This window comes from Colius striatus, chromosome 2 (assembly GCF_028858725.1).
Source record: "Colius striatus isolate bColStr4 chromosome 2, bColStr4.1.hap1, whole genome shotgun sequence".
NCBI classification, from domain to species: domain Eukaryota; kingdom Metazoa; phylum Chordata; class Aves; order Coliiformes; family Coliidae; genus Colius; species Colius striatus.
The window spans coordinates 107,877,775-107,903,539 of NC_084760.1; the positions used below are offsets into that span (position 1 = coordinate 107,877,775).

The window sequence follows — 25,765 nt, forward strand, 5'->3', positions numbered from 1 at the left end:
ATGTGTTTAGAAAGGACGGAGAGATATACTGCAGTAGAGGAAAATTATGTGAAGAGAATTAAACCAATTGTTTATAAATAATAAATACAATTAAATAATATTTTTAACCCAATATTATCAATCCCTTTTTTTTAATTTTTAAATAGGTTTATCACAAATATGTGAATAGAATAAATTAAATGTAGCACTGTAATGAACCTTTATAGGCAGAATTAGTCACAATGTACTCACTATTACTGTACTGGAAAGCTTCTGAAGCAATGTTTCCAACAAAGCAGTTCATGGGGTTTTTTTTAACTAGTCAGTAATGTAACTATAGTAAGAAACATTAGGGATAGGTTGTTTGGGGGGTTTTAAAAATAACATTAATTAAAAAAATTGCCAGAAAGTGCTGATTTGACCTTGCATTTGGATAATTTTTAGAATGTGTGTCTCCTTGAATAGTTTTCTGTGCCCATTCCCAGCAAAAATCCAGAATGTTATGTACTGGAATGATTTCATACTTTCACGACCATAATATTTCTCTTAATTCTGTGCATACTCTCTCTACAGTTTTATTGCTAGTTTTACCTGAAAGGGTGGTGGTTACACAGCCTGTGAGCTAACAGCTTTACATTCTTATTTTTGAACTGCTTTGTTGATGTGAATCTCCTTGTAGAGCTAGATCCAAATTTTAATGTTTAAAGAAAATACATTTTATATGATTTGACTTGTTAGTCCCCTTTCATTTAGTACTGGAAATAGAATTTCAATATGAAACTTGCTGCTGTATTTATGTCCTTAGGCTTTGCATTTGAAATTATCCATCCTCTAAGGTAATGCTCGTTTTCTTTGCTCCTTCATTTGTGGTTATTTTAGCTATGCAGCTGATGTTGATGCTTCTGTGCTCTTTGGGAATAGTTAGATGGTTTGCAGGAGCAGATCCAAAGGAAGTCTGCTTACACAGTAAAGAAGGAAAGGGAGACAGGATATAGATGCTAAACTGGTCAACAGGCCATACGTCCCACCTTCCTTCCTTCCCTCCCTGTTAATTTGGCATACAACGTGCAGTAGGATGTCCTTTTTCACCTTGGAACCTTTCTGCGTAACTTTTTTTAGTCTTTACTATTTAAAACAACATTTAATGTTACTTACCTTAACTACCATCAGCGACACGTTCTGCCAATAGCAAATGCTACAAAAATGGGCAAGACTATATAGACATACCTCTGACAGTCCTATAGACAACAAAGGGAAAACAAATTTGAAGGTGAAGGGAGGAAAAGAGAGATAATCTGGGCAAAGTGATGTAACATTTTTTCCCTACTTCGGGTGTTATTATCCTGATTTCTTCTGTTCATTTTGTCTGCTGATTATTTTAGATCATTTTCCCCTTCCTTCATGTATACTTTCTCTTCATTGCTTGCATAGGTTAGTTTTACTTCTTGCTTGGAACCATAGAGTCATTTCAGCTGGAAGAGACTTTTAAGTCCAGCCTCTGTCCCAACCCTATCAACCACCAGACCATTTCCCTAAGTGCAACATACATCCCTCTCTGCAACGTTTCCAGGGACAGTGACTCCGTCACCTCCCTGTGCAGCCAGTTCCAACGCCTGACAACCCTTTCAGTAAAGAAATTCCTCCTAATATCCAGCCTGAACCTCCCCTGGCACAACTTGAGGCCGTTTCCTCATTTACCAAGCATTTCCTGCTTGGTAAAGGACAAATGTGCTTAATGGTCATTTTGTAAGATTGAGGAAAGGGTATATTTTTTTCTCATTTGATAGCTACTGGAGATCAAACTCTAGATGCTTTACGCCATTGCATCATCTCTCTTGGGTACATGTCATTTAGAGATATGGGGCAGAAGTGCAGACGGGCACAACTGGGAAACAACGGGAGGGAATATCTTTGGCATTGTATGACTCCCAAGAAAATGTTATTTAAAAGTCAGTTCAAATTTTAGGGGTTGGCCTACCTTTGGTAGTTGGAAGTCAATAGGCATTCATGTATACACATATACAGAAGAGAGACTGAAAATTACCAGAGGGCAGGAGAGTATTATTTTGGCTTGGTGGAGGAAGAGGTGTAAAAGCATGATAAAATAGACAGACAAGGCAGTCTCCTTGTTAACTTTTTCAGGAAGATGGGTGGACTGTTTGGTGGATTTGTGTAAAGTATGTTTTTTCTGCAAAGGTGGTAAATCTTAGGATATTGCATGTTGTGTAGGCTCTGAGATATCAGAAGCCACACTTGACTCCAAGAGGAAAAGGTAAAAAAGCCTGAGGGGAGAAGAGTGGTGGGACCTTGGTTCTCCAAGGATAGGGAAATGACAGAACAGTCAAGTCTTTGGCACCTCAATGCTAAGCTTGGCATGAGCACTTTAATAACATATGAAAAAAATCAAGTCTCAAGGTGGCATCGTGCTGAGTTACTCGCATCTTTCTTTTTGCCTTTCCCATGGACTCTGTCTGCCATGTTCTGTCTCCCCAAGAAAACTCTTCATGGGCTATGAGGTGCTCTTTTGATCCAAAAATTCCCATTTCTCTCCCTGCTTCAGTCCATGTCTGCCAATTCTTGCTGAGAGGAGCTGGTCCCGCTCTGCAGGGACATGACAACAGCAGCACCCAGGCAGAGTGATACTGTTGTCCTTCAGTATTTCATTATTGCTTATTCTCAGGATTTTACTGCAAGATGAGTGATACTTGTTTTAATTGCCACCTCAGTTGTTGGTGGCAGGGATTAAATGAGAATCTCAGCTTTCACTTAAAAATAAATCTCCAGCATTTGTAGGTGTTGAGAAAGACTTTGAAAATGTGGTAATGTGGTGTGAATTATACCCTAGAGGCTTAAAGACTAGGAAACAATGCAGCACACTAAAAACCTCCTTCATTTTATTACTATTTTATCATATGGGATTGGTAAAAATCCTCATTTATTTTTTTTCCTGGTGGTTGATTTATGATTTTCAGCTACTTGGATTGATAATACTCCTGATCAAAAATCACTTCACTAGTGCTAAGAGTCTTACTTACAATGTCCATGTAAACGTCTCTGCAGATTTTAAGCAGCCAATTGAGGAAATGTAAAGAGAAGAACCCATCATTTTTACCCGACCGTTCAGCATTGTTGGATAGATGTTGAGTTTACATATAAGTGTTACTGAAAGCTACAGTATGCCAGGAAGTACAGCAGGGCAGTGCTTCCTCTGGCTTTTGCATTGTGCTGGCTACTATGTACATGGACTCCAAACTTAGTACAATTGGTAAACTATTAGTAACAAGAAGGGATTTGTCGATGTTACGAACTCTGGCATTTTGTTCCAAGGCAGAATTCTCTTTTCTTCTTAAATCTTTAAGGGTTTCACAACAAATTTGTGTCAAACAATAGTGTGCTTATCCAAAGGGAGCTACTGAGTGCAGTTAATTACCCTCACTGGTTGTCTCAGCACAGAGTGTGCTGTTTATAGATAATGCTACCTTTGAAAGCATGCCATTAGTGGGAGTGTTAGGTTTATTTTGATAGATCAGATATGTGCATTGCTTCAGAGGGTCTTAAGTGTCCAGCTGTTGTTTTGAAAGCATAGTTTCTAAGCATAGTTACTCCTGATTTTGACCTCTTGTATTATTTTCTGATGGGGAGGATCACAAATTTTGTATTCCTTCTCTCCCCCTACAGTATCTCTGCTAGAGATGGAAAGCACTTGCAGGAAAAGCAAATACTCTTCCTGTTCCTGTCCTATAAACCTCTGATTTATTTATTTGTTTTCTTTTGAATGCAGATTTTAGTAACGTGCCTGATGTCACATCCACCTTGAAAAGGAGCAGTACTGATGGCACTCTGGACCAAGTGCCATACAGGGAGAAGACTGATCCACCTTTCAGGGTAAGAACACTCTTGATATTAGCAATCTTTATGAACAAGAAGAGTTGTGGTGTTAACACTCTGCATTTTGTGGGAAAGAATTATGTGTGTGTGGCAGCAGTTTGTAACATTTTTACACATATTAACTGTAGTTAGTGTTTTATTGTCTTGATATCACCCTGACAGGACAGCATGTACAGCACAGCTGCTGCTTCTCCAAAAGCAATGTGATGGGGACAAGTGGCTGACAGAGACTTGTCAAATTCATGTTTCTGTGTTGCTCAAACCCAGTTCTGCAGAGCACAGTAAAGCTGCTACAGCTTTCTAGCTGCTTCAGTTTGGTTCACATTTTTTTGCTGGTACTTCTAAGGCTCGTTGTTGACTTTGCAGTGGTCATAGCAGCACTCAATTAACATGGATAGTTTTACACCTGGAAGGGTGCAGTGAGAAATGGTGATTCTCACTCTGTAATCTAGAGAACCTTTCTGTGTCTGCAGTTACTGGTTGACTGCAGCTGGAGTGATGGATGCTCACACCTTCTCTCAGTCAGGCCTTTGGAGGAAAGGTCTCCCAGAATTAATGTCCACATTCAAATGCATTGGTCTTCAAAGAGCAGTTTGTCATTTGTTTTGCTCTGAGTCAGTTAAATTGCAAACTGTGTCCAAACTCAAGTGCATATCATTTTGAACCCTCTGGCTGTTGGCATGGGTAGTAATTTTTGTTGGTGGCCATGATTTTACTAGGCATTCTGTTGCCATTCTGACAACAGAAATGTTTGAGGGTTTTTTCTTCTGTTGATGAGTTGGTTTTCTCTCTGAACAAATTTGTGATAACACTTACATTACTCTTTTGCACAACAGAAACAAAATTAAAGTTCTTATGGTTCTGCTTTTACTGTCTTGTGGTATGTTGTATGAGAAACTGATAGAAATAAGGCAGAATGTAAAAACTCGTAAGACCAGAACCAGATTGTGCCTCTAGCCATGCCTACCGAGAGGAGCTGATCCTCTCTTACTTTTGGAATTACTATGTAATCCACTTCAATCTAACATAGACTGCAGTTTCCCTAAAGAGTAAGTTTATGTAGTTTCACTAAAGAGAAAAGAAGCAGCTCAGTGACTGTGGGTCTTCAGCCCACCTCCTGCTGTACAGGGGATTCCTACAGAGATAATCTATATCCCTATGACACATTGCTTATGCTTCCAAACAGTCCCTGAAACCAGACAAAAATAAACTGCATTTTTATTTTCCTGGGACGTGATGTTCATTTGGAAGGGATAATGTGTATTTCTCTGCTGTCCTGTTCTAGGGCTTCTGCAGTGTTTTAGGGGCAGGAATCTTTGTGGAAGCACCACAGAGGTGACCCTAAGGCTTAGGATGCTTCAGTGGCTGGTGCTTCACCAGGTTGCCCCAGGTGCCCTGCTCACCTGGAGTACAGGCTGCCTCCCATGTGCTGTGCAGACATACACATCTGAGCTGTCCCGCTTTGGCAGGAAAACAAAGACAGTCCTTATCGACTGTGTCAAATGCACCAGGTGATAGAAAATTAGGGAGAGTGCAGGAAGATTTAGATACAGAGTTTCATGTAGCTAGTTGTTGCTCTGAATGCACCTAATTTTCTCCAATGCTCCAAGTTACCTGCTACAGTTTAAAGTCAAAATAGAGGGGAAGACAACTCTGCCCCCTGCCCTCTCTCCAGCCTCAGATCTGTCACATCTAGCAAGCAGTATTAATGGCTTGTGCACAACTTACTGAACTAACTGCGTATGCCCATGCTTCTAGGATTGGCATTCAGGTCTGCTAGTGGCATTTTAAAAAATATCTGAAGCTGGCCTAGTTTTGTAGGTACAAGGAGAGGAAATGGCTTGGCAATCAGGGGTAGTCTGACTTGAACTGCAGCTGTAAAGGAGCCTGTGACAGCTCTACAATTTCTGCAAATGGTTTGTAATTGATTGCTGTCTTTCTGTTGGAGGGTGCCTATTACTGTCAGAGCTTTTTGTCTGACCCTTTTGATTTCTCCAATAGATGTAGAAGTAAAAAAGCCCACCAAACCTCACAGTAAATTTGGGTAGTGCATATTGTACATGCTTTCATGATCAAGCATAAAAGGAATTAAAATAATTTCTGTTTTTATAGTTGTGATTTGGGTCTGCTTACCAGATGAACAATAGCTATAGCTAATAAAAGATAGTTTGAAGAAATTGTGCAGCCTCAAAAAGCATAGCATCTGGATTTGGGTTTGCTATTTTTTTTCTCCCCCTTTGCCTTCTGTTTCCTGCAATGTGCTAACTTGACCCGTGTCTGTGGGAGAGCAGTAGCTGAGATACCTCAGCATTAGGCAATGTCGCAGGAGTATGGGGGAGAGGAGATCTGCAACCACAGCTCTGTGGAGAAGACGTTGGTGGTGCTAAGAGGTTCTGAGAACAGCCTTGAACAACAGGCAGTTTGGGATTATTTCAGGGGAGAAGACAGCTAGAGATGCTCACTTCCCAGTTGACAGCAACTGTAGATGTAATTACTTGGCTCTGAGAGAGCAGACTCCTTTGAATTGCGGTTGCTTTTTCCCCTGAAACATGTAAGTAAATAAAAAATTATCTTAAAGCTTTGGATTTAATGGGTGCATATCTGATTTCTAGATTTTGGTGTTTCTCATTTGGAGCATTTTTGTTGTTTTTCCACTATTAATCTCTTTATCTCATACCAAGCTAAGGTTCAGCATCACCTTAACTGAAAGTACAGGGAGGCAATTCAGAAGTGCCTTGTAATCTCAAAGGATAAGTCTTTTGTTGCATGTGTACTACATTCAAACATGTGTTCATTCAGTCATCCCTTCATTCATTTTTTTTTGTAGTCTGAAAAATGAATGAGTTTAGAACACTTGTACGTTTGTCTTTCACCTGAGAGCTGACAAATGAATTAGAAGGTCAAGGGAGGATTGTTTTATTCCAGAAATGAAAATTGTTCCTTAAGTTATAAAATGTTTTTGAAAAAACACATGAACATCAAGAACCATCTGTTCCAGATGCTTAGTAGTTTTATCAGCTCTGTATTCTCTGGGATGTCCCAGAGAATTAATGTATAACCTTTAATACCTTTAGCTTTATTTTCTATTTTATTTAACAAGGATAGATGTTTACCTCTAACACGTTCTGCTGCAGTACCCTTTCAAACTGTGTTAAAATACTGTTTATGTGGCAGTGCGGTGTTGTCCTTGCCATTGTTGGTCCTGGAATGTGTAGGCGTACTGTTGACAGAAAAATAGAGGACCTCAGAAGGTCTGGGGATTGAATATGCCTGTCAGCCCAATTAGGTTTAGTTGCATTTAATCATTTTAAGAACTAATTGTCAGTTGAATCCTTGTACATCGGCTGTTGCCAAGAATCAAGCTCTCCATACATCAAAGCTGATGCAGCTCAGCACGTTACTGTGAAGTGGAATAAATAAAAAATACAACTACTCATGATTTCTAATTGCAAACTGTATTGGTTAGAAATGCTTTCTCTAGCTTATGGCTTCTTTTAAGTTTAGTAGTCTTTTACTGCCTTGCTTATCTTTACTTTGTATTTTCAGTATTTTAAAAACGTCCTTTTATGAAAGACAAACATAGCCAAAAGGTGAAATTCTACCATATTAGTAGCTACTATTCTAAGGTCCCTTCTAAGGCTGCTGTGATCTGACTTTCATTTGCTCTGATTTTTTGGTGTATCATCAGAGATCAGTATTTCTGAAATCATATGAAATTTAACAGAAGGAAAGAAGGAACTTCACATGAATATGTGTGAGATGGGGAAGGTGTATTTTGACTTTAAATATTTTACAGATCATAAGGAAAAAAAGTCTGGGCAAGTACTTCACATAATTTCATTATGTTCTCACCTGCGTGTTAGAGGTCTTTGAGAAACTTAAGAAATCCACTAAAAATAGCTCGTGTGAGGCTTTGTAATCATGGTAAAAATAGTCAATGAATGCAGAATGTGTTTTTGCTAGCATCTTCAAAAATTAACATTACAGATGCAGAAGCGGAAGCTACTGTAATGAGAAACTTTGAATGTGAACAAGAGTTTGCTTTCTAAAGAATGGCCAGCTGGTTTGGTTTTTCTAATGCTTTTAAAGTAGTGCTCTATTTTTTTCAGACAATGAAGTAAAGTTGATTCTGGGAATAAGTTAGATATAAGAGACTGAGAGAAATTGCATTTGCTGATGATTCTTAAAATAGTTAATCTACCCTCAGAACAGGTTATTGATCATGCATCAGATGTGTATATGAAGACAAGTCTATCTCCATCACCTCTTAATAAAAAATACTACACACTGCAGAGGGAGAAAACATTTTTTTTCCTTGGAAATACCATTCTTAATGCAGTGAACAGAAGTGATGGTTAAAAGTCCTTAAACACCTTTCCCTAGCATGGGCTGCTTCACATAGCTAAACTCCTTCTCCACTCCTGTTTGACAGCCATATTCACTTTGCCTCCATCTGGTGAGGAAATGAAGATCTCGCAGCAAGTCTGGTCAGCAGAGCACATAACATGTTTGACAAACACAAATCAGCATCTCCTGCAGGATGGAGCAATTTCATCAAATGCTTTTTATAGGGATGAGGTGCAGTTTGAAACGAAGTCCTGTTTGCAATGTGCATATTTTTAGATACAGGGATAAAAAGAACATAGGCAAAATATGTCCTCATGTATTTCAAAAGTCTGCTTTTGGATTCCTAAGTGTCCTATGCAGTCATCCTTCCAGTCAGTGCATTTGAAGCCTGTGTATTCTTGTTTATTGTGATACTAGTTGTGGACAGTCATCTATTTGCCAATTAAGTACTTTTGTAAGTACAATGAGAAGTAGATATTTCCATGAACTCTGCATATCTGGGACCATGGTAAGAAAACTGGCTTTTGATCTCCCTGCATATAGTCCTGCTTCCTGTGCTCAGGGAGCCATAGTAGCCTAACTTAGGAAACTATTGATGTTTTTCTTCCAACCCATCTAAAGTATATGTGCAATTGAGAAGCTGGTTTGCATGTCAGATGATGCCCAAGTGATATGAATGCAGAGACTGAGACTGGATCAGAAAGCAAACCCATCCGCCCACTTCTGCTTCATCCAGCTTCCCAAAACAGTGCTTTCAGCAGATGCAAAATACATGTGTTGTGGCTTTAAAAAGGAAATCCTTCTGTTACCTATTAGCTGATTTCACACTGCTATTTACGTGATGAAAATCAGGGAGTATTGTAAAGAGTCTGCTGCATTTGTGGTTTTGGCCTCTTCTGTGTGCAGCATAGCCATGTACTGGAGAGGATCACAGAATCATTGAATGGTAGGGTTGGAAAGGACCTTTAGAGATCATCTAGTCCAATCCCCCTGCAAGAGGCAGGTTCACCTAGATCAGGTCGCATAGGAACACGATGGTTTTCATAAGTTCAAGAAATTAATATTTTTGTCTTCAAAGTGTCTGAAACTGATTTCCAAACCACTTCATTGGAAGTACCACTAAAGACATCAATTTCTCCTGCAGCTATTGTAACTGAAGGGTAAAAATCCTGAGGTACAATATATATTCAGGTCTAGGTTCAAACCTGAATGAAAGAATGTATATCTCATTGCTAGTCTGTCTGAATGCATAGCTGTTAAAGAATAAATTGTGGTTTCATGTTGGGAAGAGGAGGGAGACAACTATGACAGTTGTCATGGAATAGTAGAGATGAAAGCTGTCTGTAGTCAATACTCATATAGTCCAGTCCCAGCAGACAATCAATACCATTGTCCAGCACTTATGCATGATTTGAATGGTGTTTCATCTTCAATAACAAAGGAAGTGGATGTTGGGAATGATGTATTCCTCTGATTTGTTACCTCGAAAACATTGTACAAGCATGTGATCTATAGCATATGTGATGTGGGATAATTCAGGGCACTGTAACTCAAAACACACCCAACAGCTTTCTATTGGTGCTGCCAGTGAATGTAATCCTCGGCTGTGGTGGTTCATTTACTTATTTTGAGCTGGTGATGACACACTTTCACTCTCAGATGAGATAGGGATCATCAGTCTGAATGTGTGTTTGTAAGCTGTAGATTATTGTCTTTCAGCAGATAAATTTCAAGAAACGTTTATTCTTCCCCACCAAAATTAAACAGTTTCCTAGAATGACTTCTCAGTGAGAAAATTAAAAGATTTACCAAAATATGCTGAACTAGAAGGCAGATTTGCAGAGAGATGGTATGTAAAACAGAAAAACTGACACTTACAGATTGTATTTTGGTTACATTGGCAGTATGTGTATATATGTTAACATGCATCTGGTAGATTTCGCAGCCATATTTCTCTCCATTTGGTGTGACATCCCTTCTAGTCAGTTAGTGACCCCCACCCCCAAAACATCCTCAGAGAAACATTAACATTGAAATGAAACCTTGGGAAAGCTTGAAAAAAGTATGTGGAGTGATTTTTCTTAAAAAAAAAATATTTTTTAAGCAAACACTATAAAAATCAAAACTTTGGAAGGTCAATATTATTACTAAACAAATAAATGCCAATTGTTGTGCTACATTGAAGTCAAGCCAACCAGGAATGACTAGAAGTTCAATGAAGGACCCTCTGGGAAAAGTGAAATAAGAGGAAGAAAAAGGTACTTGGATGCCTTCGTGTCCCCAAATCTATATCTTGCTTCGGAGGCAATTCCAGTTAAACGATTTTCATAATGATAGCTTCTCATTAGCTCTATTTTGCATTACACAGGCAGTTCCCACTTGCACAGCATGCCATTAATTGCAGGAGAGCTGCCTGCCTGAAGGTTTACTCAGCATCTGTAGGACATTAAGGATCTTTCCTTTATTTTAATCGTGAGAACTTCTCTTTATCAGTTGATGAGATCCAAAAGCTTAAGGAGTACTCTGCAATTAACATCCCTTTTATCTCTTCTTTGTATGAAGGGGATTAACAGCATAGTACTCTCAAAATCCTGTATACTCCTCTGCAATCCAAATGTCCTTTCCTTCCAGATGTGAGATGCTTTTTAGGGAGTCTAAAAGCTAACATGGGAAAATAGCATGTTCCTCTGCGGTGGTTTTCCCTTGATTCAGTCCTGCCTGGAGGGGGACAGTTCTGCCTCAACAGCAAGACAGAAGCCTGTGGGGAACTTCGGTAATTACCATGCTTGCCTTACAGACAGCTCAGCCTGTGGTGTGCCTGACCAGAGCTGCTGAGTGGCTCCAGCAGCATGGAGCCATGGCCGGACTCCTGCTGTCAGCATGTGCCTTTTGAGAAGAATATGAGTGAAATTCTTAAAAGTCTATAAGAATTTGCTAACTAATTTAAGGCTTGGTACTTTATTGTGTCTTGCAGAGAAGGCACCAAAACTGGTGGACTTGTAGGTTAGAGAAGGCTTGCTGTAAACCTGCTAGAGAGGGATTGCTACTGACCCCAGTCCTGGATTTCACTATGTTGCACTGATCCTGTGGCAGTTCTTTAAATGCAGCAGAGCCACCCTATGGATGTCTCTTTTGGATATCATAGTGAGGAGCCTGGAAACCATAAAGCTTAAAGCATGAAAGGTGCTCTATCTAGAGTGAGCCTGTAACTCAAGGTATTAGGTCAAGTTGTGGATGGAGACCTGCATGCATGATTGCTGGTAGGGAGGCACAAGATCAGCAATAAAGTAGAGCGAAGGGAGACTGTGCAGTTCTTGCATGTAGGAGTGTGAACTTGCATTGCTATTACAGTGAGTTGCTGGGGTTTGGGAGGCAGGTGGTATTTGTTTTCTTTTCTCTGACTAAAGGAAACATCCTCTCAAAGTACTCTAAGAGCTGTCAGTGTAACATGCAAATAATTTTGATCAGGAGAAGAAGTTGTGTTGTGTTAGTGCTTGCAGACGAAAGAAGCTGGTGGGAGATAATTTATAATCCAGCTTTTCTTTGTGGAAAAATTCATAAGGTTTACCAGGAGAGAAACATATGACAACATCCTGGTTCATTGCAAAAAGATACGGTTAGTAGTGTCTCCGGAGACACTTGTGACTTCACTGATGAAGCTGCCTGTGAGTCCACCATCCTGGCCCTCCAAAGGCAACCCCAGTCACTTGCTGCACAGGATATGGCAGCAGTGAAAGGCAGAGATATCTAATCACACTTCTGACACACCCAGGGAACTGGATAGCCTCTCTGCCAGCCATAGATTATTTGGTGGGGTTTTTTTTAAGGCTGAGATAACTGTTCAGTTACAGTTCTGACAACATACATGTTTTTTACTTGCGATGCAGAAGTATTTAAGCACAATTTTAGTGTGATCTGAGGTGTGTCATACTGCCCAACAGTTACCGTAGGGCACAAAGTCACTTTAGACTCACACAAAGTTGCAATAGAGGATTTCAGACAAATATTGCATCTTGGGTACCATCATACAGTTCAATGGGGCTTTGATTCCTATTTTGTGCTGTCAGGAACATGCAATGCTAAAGGTAGATCTGAAACTCCAGAATAATCTGCTGCCTGCAGCAGATTCTGTAAAATCAAAGATAACAGAAAGATATCTGAAAGGAAGAGAGAGAAAGGAGAGTGAAAAAAAAAAAAAAGTAAGTGTTCAGTTGAGTCAGATGCACAGGGATGTTCCACTAGATTTTCATGTTTTGTTACCTGTTGCCTCTGTCTCTACTTGTTAGCATACTATAGGCAGGCATAGACCTTCACTCACATGGTGATTATTTCCTTCTGAGGTAGCAGAATCCTTCTGTAGTGCCTAAACAAAACCCCAACAAAATCAGGGGAGAGGCTGATATGGACTTGAGGATCTATATTTGTCTTTACAGGAAGGCTATTGCTCCTTTTAACACTGGAAACAAAATATGCCTGCTATATACAAGAGAGAAGGGTTGCCCTCTCTGCCTCCAAAGAAGGCACAGTGCAAAAATACATTGTGAAAGATGAACATGACTGCAAAGGTAATGTCTCAGTGGTTGCCATAGTTTCTAAGTCAGCACTTGAGAAAAGTTTTTGCATTCAGGACAAAGCACTTTAAGTGAGAATATTACAAACAGTATTTAAGATACTTGAAACTAGAAAATAGTCAAGAATTCATTTTAAACTTTTGGAATATTAACTAATTTTTTGGCACTAGGATTAAAGCAAATGTCTTCATTGTGGGCAGTTATGCTTTGAAAATGGATTTTGAAGGCATTTTAAAACCATGGTATTAGTATAATAAACATGGTAGGCAATACTTAGAGAAATTAGCCATCCATATCTATAAAAAAGTAAACCCAGAGTCCCTCTAGATAACTGTAGAGATCTAGAGATCAGTTGAATTAAGCCTGAGCTTATAACACACTGAGACTGCTAATGTTACAGAGCTCTTGTTAGTCCAGGGTTTGTATGTACATTGTATCTTTTTAAATACATGTGTGTGTACACATATACACATAAAAAATATGTTATGTGTACAAATTATCCTTTTGCTTCACCAGGGGTCCAGACTGGTGTTACAAAATAGCCCACAAGCACTCAGGAGGGTCCCACAGGCCATGCCTCTGTTTCCGTTCATTCAAAGTCTGTACAGACAGAGCAAAATTAGCCTTTTACCTTCACACATTAAGGGCAAAAGCAGAATGGGAAATGAACTCGATGGAGATAAGCACACCTAGACACTTTGGGACAATAGAGGGAAGCCTGTATTATGGAGGATGTTACTGTTAACAGTAACTATCAAGCCCGGTGCCACTAAAACGGGAAGATGAAAACCAGATGTCTGTAAAGGGAATGTGTGTAACTCAAAGCACAAAGGAACAAACAACAAAGCTATGTTGTTTTTCCAGTCATCTTTAAGATGTTGCAAGGCAATTGATTATTTTACATGGATATTTGACGTAGGAGACCTGTTCTTGAAAAGGGCTTGAATGTTTGCAGTGCGCTTCAGGGGAAGAAGAAAGGCCAAAAAACCCTGCTTTCATTCATTTTGTTTATTTTAGCTTGTTTTTTTCACTTTTTTTGATTTATACAGATCTCTCAATAGAAGTTGGAAGGATTACTAAGACATAGTTGTTTTTTATTTTCCTAATGAATACACATAACAAAAAAAGCTGATAATTGGGAGCATCTTTTAGCTGGCATATGGCTAGCTAATAACTCAGGCTTAATTAGCAAATCTGGGGAAGAATAACTTCCTAATATGGAATTTAAAAGGCCTGACATTGTTTTTCATCAAGATTGACGATATTGCTTGGCCCTGAAATTTAGCAGCCTTTTTATTTTCTCAGTCCCAGTGGATGAGCTGTGTTTCAACACATATCCATTACAAAAACAGAGCTTGAGATTGCCACTACTCATGCTGATAAAAAAGGAAAAACCAGTACCTTTCTAGAAAGTATAATTATACTGTTAATATGTGTGGATCTGGTTACCTGACCCGTGTTGTTTTTAAAATAAATGCCTTATGCAGTACTGTAAAATTTCCACAGGCTGATTTAGTTGGTTTTTTTCTCTTCATGCTTACTCTGTTGATCCCTAAGGTCTGTGGACTATTGCAGAGGCAACCACTAGTGGTGAAAAAAGAAACATAGCCTTGTAGATGCTACACAATAGTCCATATAATTGGAATTTTAAACTGGACTGTGTGTCCACTAAAAAATGAAATGTTAGGGAGCAGCAAAACCTCTCTCACCCCTTCAAGACCATTCTCTCAGTTCTCTGTTATGTAGTTTTCTCACCCAGTGAATCTGCTGTCTGCAAAAGAGAGAAAGGGCATGGTCTAAGAGCTAAACAAGAGGTTCCTACTACTGTGATGCATTCTGTGAGCCTTATCAGCAGCATGTTGTTTCAGGGCTCCAGTGTCATTGTTCCTCTGGTAGGCAGCCCCTCAGCAACTGAGCTGTAAGGTTTGGCAAATGCTGAGCTGTCACATTGCGCTAATGGTTTGGAAAGAGATTGATGTAAGTTTAATTACAGTAATTAAAGGAGAAGGCTGCATTATTCCCTTGCTTGAATGAAGGTGAATATCCTTGAAACCTCTTAAGCAGCATACTCATAACCAAGGATATAGATACCCAGGCCTGGGGTATCATGTGGGTTCAAGAAAAAGATTTGCTCTTAGAGCAGTCAGTGGTGGCAAGGGCAGTGTTGAATGAAGCCTTATAGCTCAGATTCCTTGTGCTGCAACAGTGCTGTTTTATTAGGCCACTGGAATGGTTCTTCTTTTATTAATTAATTGCTTGTCAGTCTTGTAACTCTTCAGCTCAGTGGTGTCGTGTCCTGTAATGCTTTATTTAAAGTTATGTTGTTTTTAGAATAGTCTATCTGTGGTCCTGATTAGTTTTGTGTAAAGATATCAGCGTAGGGACTTTCACTGTCAAGCCTGAATTCATTACCAAGCACAGTTAAATTTCTTTCTATTGATGTAATTACAACTAAAAAGTTCAAACAAAGGACAAGCACAATTATGTAAAGAAATCATCCAGAGAGCTGCCAATTTGTTTTTCATTTTATCATAGTAAGAGCATTTGTATGCACACCATTTAGCAGCATATACCCTTGACAGAGCACCAGTACCTTTGATAATTCATGCTGACCTTCAGGGCAGCCAGCACCCTCTATAGATATTTTTAGGTATTTGGCTAATTTTCACAAAGCACCTGATGTTTTGTTTATGCAGTACATTTCAGAGGCACGGAGGCAGGTATATTTCTAAGGAGATAAAACCCATCTTCCCTTGCCATAACTGTACTTTGTCCTGTGTTTGCTACTTTAAGCTATTTCTAAAGAAAATCTTCTCATCTGGCATGTTTTTTTCCTGCATTTCTAGTAATAAAGGGAGGCATGGCAGGTCTGTTTGTGCTCTCGTAGGCTGCTTAGCTGCATTACACTGGGACATTGGCAGCATCTGTGATTTTTTTTGTCGATCGGCACAAAAGAGAAACTCTTGTGCAGCTGAGCTCAGAGAAAAGGTGTGTTCGTGGGGGATCGCGACGTCCGTGGCTTCCTTTCCAGGGACCTTTTGCTTTGGCAAAGTTTTGTGTTCGCAAGCCACAATGCCCGCCTTCAGGAGGAGTAAAACCAGAGCTAAGAGTTTAGCACTGGCTCGCAAAACCCAGCAGCAGGCAGCAGCTGCGTACGGCTCCCTGCACAGGATGTTTTCTGTGGTGAGTTCTGCAGCGGCGTGGGTTAAGCTGGGGGCGGCTGATTAATCAGGCTAAGGTAGGGGCTGGGGCTGTGCGAGCCGGGCTGTCTGCGCTTGATAAATAGCGGCTGTCTTGGCATCAGTAATCAAATAATGGATTCTAGTAGCACGTACTTCGTGGGTGAGTTTTATACCTGTAAGCTGCATGGGAGGAGAAGGTTTGGGCTTTTTGAAGTTTGGGAGAGGGAAGGGCGGGACAGTTGCCTGCACCGTTTTCTGCTGGGCTTGAGCAAATAGTTATTTCTTGCATCTGTCAGAGAAAGGACTAAGCCACGATCCAGATTTTGACAAGAAGTGGGATGGTTTGAACATGATTCTTCAAGGGCATTTGGAAATAACTGCAGCAAGAATGGTATAACTGTTTTGCAGGTATTTGACAAAAAAAATCAGGTTTGTGGAAACGACGAGGAAAAAAAAATAAGGGCTACAATCAAGGTATACAGCTGGGCAATAAAGGTTGTAAATATATTACACAGGTGATAGAAAGGATACAGGGAAGGAAAGAATGACAATATTTTCACAAGATCGGGGTTTGGAAAAATATGCATTGTGTGCTTTAATATTACCTGACAGGAATGTCCTTTTTGTGACATGGGCTGTCAGAGTTCCTTTCTTTGTTTTCCTGATGCTCTCATCTTTACATTTTGTATGGCCAGGATTTCACATTCCACGATGGAAATTACTTCTGTTTTGCTCCTGACTTTGGTATCAGTTGGGTCAAATGACTTTGGAGACTGATTTTAGAGAAGCTGAGCACAGCATCTATGAACTCGGTGGGAGCTGTTGGGTCCTCAGCACCCCATCAATGCAGGCCCTTGGGCCTAGGTCACTGCATGACTTACTTGACTGAAATGCTAGTTATAAACCATCTAAGCCATCAGCGGATCTTCCTTTATACCCAAGGAGATAGATGGTTCTCTCTCTCTCCCTGTCTTTTCCATCATGCAATTCATATGAACAGCTCAGGCACCACGTCAAGTGGGTTGCATCTTAGCTGTTTTACACAGCTGTATGTTCAGCCTACTTTCAGGCCTTGACTTATACTGTGACAAAAGAGTTACTAGGTCATCAGCTTCACTTCCTACTGTACTTGTGATTTTAGACAAGGTTGGTGACATCTACTTGCATTACTGGAACTGAGTGAAACTGCTGACGTTTTTCAATCTTAATGAACAATTTAGAATGCACATCCTGTACCGGTGCATAATGTAAGGCAACTTTTTGCAGTGGTCTTTAAGGAAGCTAAGACCTGAAACTTTCTTGCCTTTTACATTGCTTGAGGATGATAGAGCTGTCTGTAGAATGATGGGCCCACAAAAAAACTCCTTCAAACCAAAGGCTGTTAGTGCTGCCTTGGTTCTGGAGAAAAGCATCTTGTAACACAAAAGAAGAGTGATGGACATCTCCAAATTGCCTTTTTTCACAGAGTGAGGGGTATAAAGAGGTTTCTGGCCAGTTGTTACTTTCTCAAAATCCCATATGACTTTATTTCTTCTGCTGACTGATGTGTTCAGTCTTCCTGGAAATACATACATCAGGCACAGCTGAGCTGTTAGATGTTTGTTTTTAGAAGGTACAAGACTAATCTGTTTCTGCAGGATGTTTTCTGAGCATGCTTCCTCTTCAGATAAGGAATTCAAAGGATTGGTGATCACCCTAGAGATACGTGCTCAGTGTCCTGCACAAGGGTGCAGAAATCTGAAAACCCATCAAAGGACATACATGGTTTTAACCCATCCAAGGAGTCTTTCTTAGGCTATAGCATGTTTTAAGCCTACTTAAAATATTCCTTTGCATCACTTTTTCAAACAAACCCTGACTGATTCATGGAATACATGAGGTATATAAATGAGGGTAAAATAAACAGCGATGAGCAGAGACACTGTAGCACTAATTGACCTTGTGCAGCATTTATGCTCAATCAGTATAATTCAGCAAAAAGTCAGAGGGTAGACATAAAATTGTTGTGATAATGCTTAACCACTGATGATTATTGTCTTCTGCTCTCTCACCAATTAATTTTATGGAGATTTTTTAACTCTGGTGGGGATAGTAGAGCCTCAAATGATGAAATGCTTGTCTGCAAGGAGGAAAGAAAATCTGTAAGAGGCTCCTTATAAGAGTATCCTTTTGTTCACTTTAGAGGAATAATCTCTTATATTTCTTGTCAGGAGCATTATAAAAAATGGGATGTGTCTCATCTCCATCTGAAAAGCTGAGCACCACTGTGGTGGCTGACTGCTATGGGTCAAGCTGAAATTTATGTGAACTGAGACGTTGCCTTCTAAAGTTACCACGAGTAGTTTGCATTCACAGGGAGTACTTCCTGCAAAAGGATGAGGGAGCTAAGTACGAGTCACAGACAAACGAGGGTGAAAAAAAGTCTCCCGGGGCTGCTTCTACACATCCTTCTGTTTTCTTAGAGGCCAAGAGAGTATGGGGCAGGAGGCTGCTTCCCCTGACTGCTAGGTCTGTAAAAGAGTTTATACAGCTTTGATGGAAAATCTGTGAAAATAGCCAGTAAAACAGTACAGTGCTGCTTAACTTCATTCTCCCTGGAATGCAAGTATTTGCTTTTTCTATAAATCCTGCATAAACTTCAATTGTATTTTCCAACTCTGGCACTTTTTAGCCTTATCTGTCTGCTGTTCTGTGCCAAAGGTGACCTGAAGCTGATTGCAGTCTCCTATATATGCTACTGAAAGAGGCATCCGTGAGCTCAAGTAATGGATTTTGGAGAAAATTTGTTGGTTCCACTGTGTGCTCTCCCCAGCTTTTCTCTGTACTCAGCCACCTTTCAGCCTTCTTCACCGTCAATCATCTGGGCTTCTTTTTCACCAATGTATATAATGAGCTGCACACTATAAAGGTTGCCCTAAATATTTTTTTTTACTGTTTACTAAGTACAGACAGTCTTGACCTTCTGGAAATGAAAGCAGCTATATGCTTGAGGAGTTTACTAGATGTATCTGAGAGTCAAATCTGCCCATGTTAGCCATTGCAGTGTCATTGTCAGAGCAAATCCAGAGTTAATTCTCACTTCTAGATTACAGGTGTTGTATGTAGCAACAACCTGGTGTTCCTCTAGAGCCTTTCTAGAAATGGCCTGATTTAAACAGCAAAAATAATAAAGAGCAGGACATTGTTCAGTGTGGTAGGCAGAAAGCATTATCCAGAGCAGTGTGCAAAAAAGGTGGAGATTTCAGCCTGAGTGGTAAGGCAGTTTTGGGAAGAAGTGTGAAGAAAGAATAGTTTTTATTCCTCTCTACTTCTTATTATGAAGCTTCTCATGAATATTGGACTCTGGGTCAAGAACCTAAGGTACACTTTGTGGTTTCACTGGTAAAATACAATGAGGTCTGAATATTGCACAGTGTGGGGCTCATAGAGGGAAGGACAAAGAACAACAAGACTAAAGGAAAGGACAAGAGCCTACAAGCAGCGCTGCAGGACCAGGATAGTATTTTTAATGCCAGACTTGTTGGCAGTATCCTGATCCTTGGGCTTAGATTAGTTATGCAGAACAATTTCTAACACCAAAATAATGTTGATTAGATGCTTGAATAGTATTTATATTGAAGAGTATCATCAGTTTTCATATGCTTTCTTATCCAGTGGTTCTTGGTGGCAGATGCATATCTCGCCCCAAAACTGAAGGGGGTGGAGAACAATTCTCCAATACCTGCCTGCCCTACGTGTGAAGGGGGTTGAGATGGAATAGAGGATTTCTAACTCCTCCTTGTAAAACTGTGCCCAATTATGATGTTTATGACTCACTTTCAATAGGCTGTCTCATATCCTTGGTCTAGTGTCCCTGATCAGGTATCAGGTTGATGTAAGTCAAGCAGCCCACATGTACCTTGAGCCATAGAGAGCACGAAATTTGAGTCATTCTCATACAAATACAAAACTCTGACATCAGAAACACAGAAAACAAACCTCAAGTACTTTGCTACTCAGCTAGTTAGAAGTTGTTTTAAAATGTACTCCCTCCATTTCCTAAATTAAGGTGTGATTTATTTCCAAGCACAATTAATTTTAGTGATGCAGTGACTGTGATTTTAAAATGCGTTCCATCATTGTACAGCCATAATTCCGACAAACACATTCAATTCACATTGTGTTTTGTCAAGACCTAATAAATGTTGCAAAAGCAAACTGTATATAAATGTCATGGTCCTGCAAGCTGTCATTATACAGGACTGTGAAGATGTTTGCACATATTAAAGTAACGATTTTTTTAGAGTGGTGGCATTGTTCGAAACTAGGGGCTGGGAAGGTACAGACTAATGTGGACTACATGGCAAATATCCGACACTTTAACATTTATTTCCATCATGTAGGTGTGAGAGATGTACTTATATTTCCTCACATGAATGGTTCAGATTTAATACTACTGGTGCATCTAGCCTTCACCTTACAGAAGATTTTGTATAGCTCAGTTCAGTTTCAGAAGAACTTTTACATTTTCTCATTTGATGACCTGGCTACACAGATAGTCAATGGTGAATCAGGAGATCCAAAAAGGACCACTTGAAACAGCATATGGAATAAATTAGTAGAGATTAAGACAGTTCTGAAATGCACACGTCCTAATTTCTTCAAGAGTACTGAGACAAGACTTGCACTTGAAGTAAGGCAACATTCATGTAGTATTCATTTGAACACATTCTCTAAATGGAATATGTGGCACAGCATATACAACTGCCCGGTGTCTTAGATTGACTGAAAGACCGAAACACTGAAGAACTGTTTCATGCCAACATGAAGAGGTGGATACCAACAACAGTTAAGGTAGAACTGGGTAATGGTGGCAATATTTGAGCTTTCAGGAAAACATCATATAAGAAGGAAAACAGTGAAATACTTTTCAAATTAAGCATTAAAGATTATGGCCTGCCAAAGTTGCTTTTGGTTATTAGTGGTGGTTATGCAGAGGAAACTACACAACCATTTTATAGTGTCAGAAAAATCTTTCTCTTCCTGTTGTTTCATCTCCAGTTCCTACCTTGCTTGAAAATTTTCTGGGTTTTTTTTAATCTTTATAATTCTGCTAAAGATTCTCAATGATTTAGTTTTCCATCCTCTGCCTTTGAAAGCAGAAGATCTTCATATGTGATTTTCTCCTTGTAGAGAAAGGTGACCTCTAGATGATCTCTAAAGGTCCCTTCCAAATAATATCATTCTATGAAACATCTAAACGTGTTTTGACAATCCACGACATTGGAATCTGAACCCTCAGCTCTGTCTCATTGTTTGAAAGACTGCACACAACACAACACAGGTAGCAGATGACAAGCAAAACAGTTCTTCTGGGTGCTTAAAAGATCTTTAATATTTTTTTTTCTATTTGGATGCATCGTGTGTTGCAAAATGGAGAGATGGAAAACAGTGCGATGGTAGTGTCATAAGAGTCAAAGTATACAGTATACCTGAGGACTGTCTCATCTTTTGCATCCCATGAGACTTGAAAGTACTTTGCACTGGAAAATCACAAGAAAAGTTTAATTTGGTTTTCCTGCTGTGATCTGGATCTGCCATAAATTCAAGCTGTTCAAAGCTATCAGGATACATATCTGACAAAAATCAGTGGTGTGCTCTGACTCCTGAATATGGAACAAGAGCAAAATTTGAGGGGTTTAAAAATAATTGTAGTACAGCTTGTATTCTTAGACATCAGTGCTTGTCTCCTTCTCATTTAACAGAGTGCAGAACAGATCAGTGTGGTGTGCCAAAACTTCCAAGAAGTCCAAGGAAGCGGTATGGAAGGACAGAAGGACAACCAGGATCCACCTCCACGGCCACTGACTCGCCACCTTTCTGATGCAGATAGGTTGAGGAAAGTCATCCAAGAACTCATGGACACTGAGAAGTCTTATGTCAAGGTAAAAAAAAAAAAGAAAAATTAAACCCCTGGCTAGCTACAGCCTTGTTTTTGAGGCTGTCCGTGATTTGTGGATGCTCTTAACATATTTCATGCTTGCTTTTAAATAACCAGCCCTCAATGAGGGCTGCAACCTACAAAATCTGCTTATCTAATCATTCCTGTTGTTTTCAACAGGCCTGCTCATGTAATAGAGGCTGTAGGATTTGATCAAGTACCTTTAGTTCTAGTCAAATTGTACTTGTATTGCAGAGTGGTAATTTGAGGGGGGGAGTAGACACCTGCAATAAGTTAAAATCGGGATTCTCCAGGGGATGTTCCCCTTGTTTTTAAGATCATAGAATCATAGAATGGTAGGGTTGGAAGGGACCTTTAGAGATCATCTAGTCCAACCCCTCTGCAGAAGCAGGTTCACCTAGGAACATAGGAACATGTCCAGGTGGGGAAACTAAGAGTAAATTAAATCTGGTAGAATAACAGAGTAGAACCTCCTACAAATCAGGAAAAAAAAAAGTGTAATTGTGGAAAATAATGCATAATTATTTTTGAATCAGCAAAGCTAAAAGGCGCAACTCTAGTTGCATCACACATGTATGGTATTTCCCCTCTGACTGATAAGTCCAAAATTTATTAGATGTATGTCTCTTCTTTTTATAAACTTCAAATACACGTGACTGGATGCCAAAAGAAACACAAATACATTGATTTCATTGACCTTCAGCAAGGAGGAATCATCTATTTTACTGCATCTCAAAACACCTGCTTACAGATATTGGTACTTGCAATAACAATAAGTATGGAAGAGAAAACGCTTCCAGTCTGTTGTTGTTAGTACATCCACCAATACACTAATACAGCCATATGCTGTAAAGTTTGAGGAAGTTTTACGGAACACAGACCCTGGTGTATGTCCAGCTAACTTTTTGTATAGGCGAACTGCTTGAAGGAAGGCATGACCACGGAGAGCTCACTGACATGTGTGCAATTTTACACCAGGCAAAAAAAAAGTCCTGTCAGGTTGCATATAGTCATTACAGCCTTCCTAGGAGGGAGTTGTCCATTACTCCTTCTCCATAAGAATTACTGCTGTTACTCTGGTTGTGAAGAGGATGTGGAGTCTCCTTCTCTGGAGGTTTTCAAAGTCTGCCTGGATGGGTTCTTGTATGTCTTGATCTAGGGTGAGCTGCTGCTGCAGGGGGGTTGGACTAGATGATCTCTAGAGGTCCCTTTCAACCCTGACCATTCTGTGAATCTTGTGATACTTTTCAGGGCTGGAGAGACATGCCATGGGCCACCAAGCACTGGTGTGGGATAGTAAGCCTTCAAAAGTGTCATCAGTTCTTTGAAGAAGTGACTGAGAAAGTCCTTGAAAATTCCCATCCCCCCCCCGACAATATAACTTGACATTTTAATGCCTAATAGGATTTTAAGATGTTATATGTCCTTTGGTGTATTACTAGTGATGCTTAAATAAGGGGCTATTTATATGGTTTATCTAGCAGACATGATTAAATCATTTGATGCTGTTCATACTCTTTAGGAAGCCATCATCTGTAACATTGTGTCCTCATGCTGTACTAAAACATTATTTTTTTATAACCGAGCTGTAAAGCCTTAAGGATGAAACAAAAAACATTACACTGAAATCAATGTGCATCTAATTTAGCAATCACTTTCATGCTAACATCACTCAAGTGATTTTGTTACAGAAAAGGAATTGTAATGCTAGTTCACTCACCAAAACTACCCATATCCCACAGTTGTCACATGAAGAAAAAATTCCAAATGTTACACAAAACATGAACAAATTCTCTTTCTTGCAGGACTTGAGCTGCCTCTTTGAGCTATACTTGGAGCCCCTACAAAATGAAACCTTCCTTACCCAGGATGAGGTGAGGGAATAACTGAAGGATGTGCTTTTCATTCTTTTACGGGTTAAGACCTTGACACTTGGGTTTTTCATTGCTGAGAGCGTGACAGAAAAAGCAAGCAAAGAAGGTAACAATAGGAATTACACCAGTCAGTGCGTTTCTGTCTGGTGTGTGCGTCACTCTTTTTTTTAAAAGGTAATTGTTCTTCAGACTTAACTGCTAAGAAACCTTTGCTTTTTTGTAATGATTTTTTTATAAAACCCATTTGAAAACTATTAACAAAGACGTTATTGCCCTTTACAACCTCTTTGTGTGTCACGTCTCTTTAGTGGATTGTTTTGCGAGACCACTGTCAGGTGCATGATGGAGTGCTGTACTTCATAATGAAGCCTAATGTATTTCACAGATGGAGTCCTTGTTCGGTAGTTTGCCAGAAATGCTGGATTTCCAGAAGGTGTTTTTGGAGACCCTTGAAGATGGAATATCTTCTTCGTCAGATTTTAATACACTGGAAACACCGTCCCAGTTCCGGGTGAATAGTTCATCATTTAATACTTTGTACCGTGCATGCAAATGTTTGTGGAAAATTTGGTCTGAAATAAGTTTCATATGGTTGCTTTTATGTTTGGAGCTCTACTTTGAATGACAGACATCTATTCAGCAGTGAAAGACAAGTGCTATTTTTCATGGGTTATCTTCCACTTTCCCACATCAGAAGTTGCAACGTGGAAGATGCAGAGCAGACTTTGAGTATGCTGTAAGCTAACAATGCTTATGATGCAGAACTCCTTTCTAGAAAGGTTACCATTGCTGTGCTGAATTCTGCCCTGTGCCCCTTCCCAGAGTCCAGTTCACTTGCCATGGACTGGTAACTGTTCCTGTTAAATGCTCCATGAGTTAAATGCGCCATGAGTTTCTCACATTGTGAGGTCCAAGAAGTGTCACTGGGTCACAGTGGCACCACCTGTCCCCTGACACAGGGTCCCTGGCAATGGTGCCACTGACTGAGCACTGGGCAAGGCCTGCTGGCAGGTCTCACAGATACTTGCTGCATTTGTGGAGCAAACATTGATTACAAAGAGGGGAGAGGGCAGCCCTCCTCATTGTCCTCCTTCACTACTCTTCCTCACCTTTGCTTCGGAAAGCATTTTTCTAAAAATATTTCCTTTGTGATTCAGTCCTTTCCACATCTTCCCAACCTCCCCTTCATCTTGAGAGCATCAGAGGTGCCCTGTAATTACCACCTGCCTAAAAGAAGGAAAACAATTGGAAACCAATCATCTGTCTCTTCTGGCTTTGGCAGTTTTGTGCTTTACTTTTGTGCTTTCTAGCATGATACTCCATCACACATCTGTTGATTTTTGTTCCTGTGCCACCTGAAAGGTACAGTGTCGGCAGTGGTGTTACCTGCTCAGGGAGGACAGAGAATATTGCAGCCCTTTGTGCCTAAATAGGCTGAACTCTACAGCCAGAGAAATACAGAAACAATCTGGAACTACTACCAATAGTATATTCATGATTTTTTACCTATCTATATGATATGCATAGAAAGAGAGCAAATAAGCAGAGTGTTGAGCCTGTGTGTTACATGTGTGTACATTTATTTAGGGTTATAGTAACAAATTAATGTTTTGCTTGTGTTGGTTTCAGAAATTGCTGTTTTCCCTCGGAGGCTCCTTTCTGTATTACGCTGACCACTTCAAACTCTACAGTGGCTTCTGCGCAAACCACATCAAAGTTCAGAAAGTTCTCGAGAGAGGTAATTTTTTTAATCTTCATTATTGTGATTAATTTCCATGAATCTGAACTGCAGTGAAGTACTGTAACAAATCTCATGAACTTGCAGAGAATACTGGTATGAAGCAAAGGCTAATAGGGCATCTTTTAATATGAATAGCTAAGAGCTGTGGTTCTGCCTAAAGTATGGTATTGAGCTGGAGGGATAATGTTTGTTTTGTAACATCCAGGCAGTAGCCTGAAAAGCTATAGAAACATCTACAAGTT

General features: G+C 39.8%; 1 protein-coding gene across 1 annotated transcript in view; it reads left to right on the forward strand.

The window, feature by feature from the left end:
- TIAM2 (TIAM Rac1 associated GEF 2) overlaps nucleotides 1-25,765 on the forward strand; it is a 174,300-nt gene that overhangs the window by 139,312 nt on the left and 9,223 nt on the right. The window contains exons 16-20 of the mRNA XM_061989021.1: nucleotides 3,761-3,864; nucleotides 21,712-21,891; nucleotides 23,714-23,782; nucleotides 24,168-24,293; nucleotides 25,412-25,520. Coding sequence (XP_061845005.1) covers nucleotides 3,761-3,864; nucleotides 21,712-21,891; nucleotides 23,714-23,782; nucleotides 24,168-24,293; nucleotides 25,412-25,520 — 588 coding nt within the window. The remainder of the gene's footprint in view (nucleotides 1-3,760; nucleotides 3,865-21,711; nucleotides 21,892-23,713; nucleotides 23,783-24,167; nucleotides 24,294-25,411; nucleotides 25,521-25,765) is intronic.